Raw genomic sequence first — 1,612 nt, forward strand, 5'->3', positions numbered from 1 at the left:
CCATGGGGAACAGACGGGGTCCGCTGTGCTGCCCACCTCGCTGCTGCCCACCCCGAACGGATGATGCAGGGGAGTGAGCGGGGGACCCCAGGGCATCATGCGGATGCCCCGGGGAATTTGGGTGGGTCATGGCCCATGGTCCAGCTCTGCAGCTCCTTTCTGCTCCCTCCCCAGCTACCTGAATGACCTGGAGCGGATAGCCCGCGCCGACTACATCCCCACCCAGCAGGATGTGCTGCGCACCCGCGTGAAGACCACCGGCATCGTGGAGACCCACTTCACCTTCAAGGACCTGCACTTCAAGTACGGCCCACCCTTTTCCTTTTGCCTTTTCTAAGGCAAAAAAAAAAAAAAAATCTCTTTCTCCTCATGCCGGGCTGGATCCTGCCCCGTTGCTCATGGCTGCCTTGGAGAGAGTGGAAACCACCAAAATAGCTGGAGAGGCCTCAAAAATGCCTCGTAGGGCTTGGCCCGGGGGCGGATCCAGCCTCTGGCAAGGACAGGAAGGGAGAAGGCGTCTCCGGTGCTGTGACGCAGTTTCCGCCACGGGAAGGGCGCTGGGCGGGAGCCGACGGTGTCAGGGTCAGGAACCGGCACTGCTTGCCCGCCAGCACCCTGGGGTTGCTTTCCACTGAAAACCCGCAGGAAATAGTCAGGGCTCTGGTTTCCAAGGCACAAAGCCGGCATCACGCGCATCCCGGGGGATTTAGCCATGCAGCTGCTGGCAGAAAGTTCTGCTGGGGTCGTCCCCGAGCGTGGGGGGCTGGCAGGGACCCCTGTGCCACCCCGGGGGATAGCGGTGCATGGTCCTGCATTGCCTGGGAGGAGGCAGCGGGGCAGAGAGGATGGTCAAGGGGAGCAGAGCAGTGAGGAAACCTCAGGGGCTGCCAGGCTGTTCTTGGTGGAGGCAGGGCATCCTCTGCTGCCCGCAGCGGGAGCGGCGTGGCGCACCGGGATCATCCCCTGATGATCGTGGTGGGGATTTGCTCCGGCTGGGAAATAAGCCCTGATACCCCTTGAGATGGGCAGCGGGTGGCGGGACAGATCTGCAGCACCAGCAGAACCCCCAGGGCAGAGGGGCTGCATTCTGCCCGCCCCCCAGCGCCTTTTCCTGGCACAGCTCCAGGCAGCTGGGGAAACTGAGGCGGGGAGCTGGGTGGGAGCGGTGGGGCCGGGAGCTGCTGCCCACCTCCTCGCTGCCCCTTGCCCAGGATGTTCGACGTGGGCGGCCAGCGCTCGGAGCGGAAGAAGTGGATCCACTGCTTCGAGGGGGTGACGGCCATCATCTTCTGCGTGGCCCTGAGCGCCTACGACCTGGTTCTGGCTGAAGATGAGGAGATGGTGAGCTGGGGGGGATGGAGCAGTTGGGGGTGGCAGGTGGGACAGCAGAGGGGTGGGCCCTGCCTGGGGGTCTCTGCCCAGCTCAGGCTGCTGTCTCCCCTGCCAGAACCGCATGCACGAGAGCATGAAGCTGTTTGACAGCATCTGCAACAACAAGTGGTTCACGGACACGTCCATCATCCTCTTCCTCAACAAGAAGGACCTCTTTGAGGAGAAGATCGTGCACAGCCCCCTGACCATTTGCTTCCCTGAGTACACAGGTACTGTGGGG

At 63.1% G+C, this 1,612-nt stretch overlaps 1 protein-coding gene across 1 annotated transcript in view; it reads left to right on the forward strand.

Moving 5' to 3' along the window:
* LOC104467599 (guanine nucleotide-binding protein G(i) subunit alpha-2) overlaps positions 1–1,601 on the forward strand; it is a gene marked incomplete at its 3' end in the record, with an annotated part of 4,760 nt that extends 3,159 nt beyond the window's left edge. Inside the window, exons 4-6 of the mRNA XM_010081430.1 lie at positions 175–303; positions 1,212–1,341; positions 1,448–1,601. Coding sequence (XP_010079732.1) covers positions 175–303; positions 1,212–1,341; positions 1,448–1,601 — 413 coding nt within the window. The remainder of the gene's footprint in view (positions 1–174; positions 304–1,211; positions 1,342–1,447) is intronic.
* Positions 1,602–1,612: the final 11 nt, after the last annotated feature.

Source organism: Pterocles gutturalis, unplaced genomic scaffold, assembly GCF_000699245.1.
Source record: "Pterocles gutturalis isolate BGI_N339 unplaced genomic scaffold, ASM69924v1 scaffold26384, whole genome shotgun sequence".
Classification (NCBI taxonomy): domain Eukaryota; kingdom Metazoa; phylum Chordata; class Aves; order Pterocliformes; family Pteroclidae; genus Pterocles; species Pterocles gutturalis.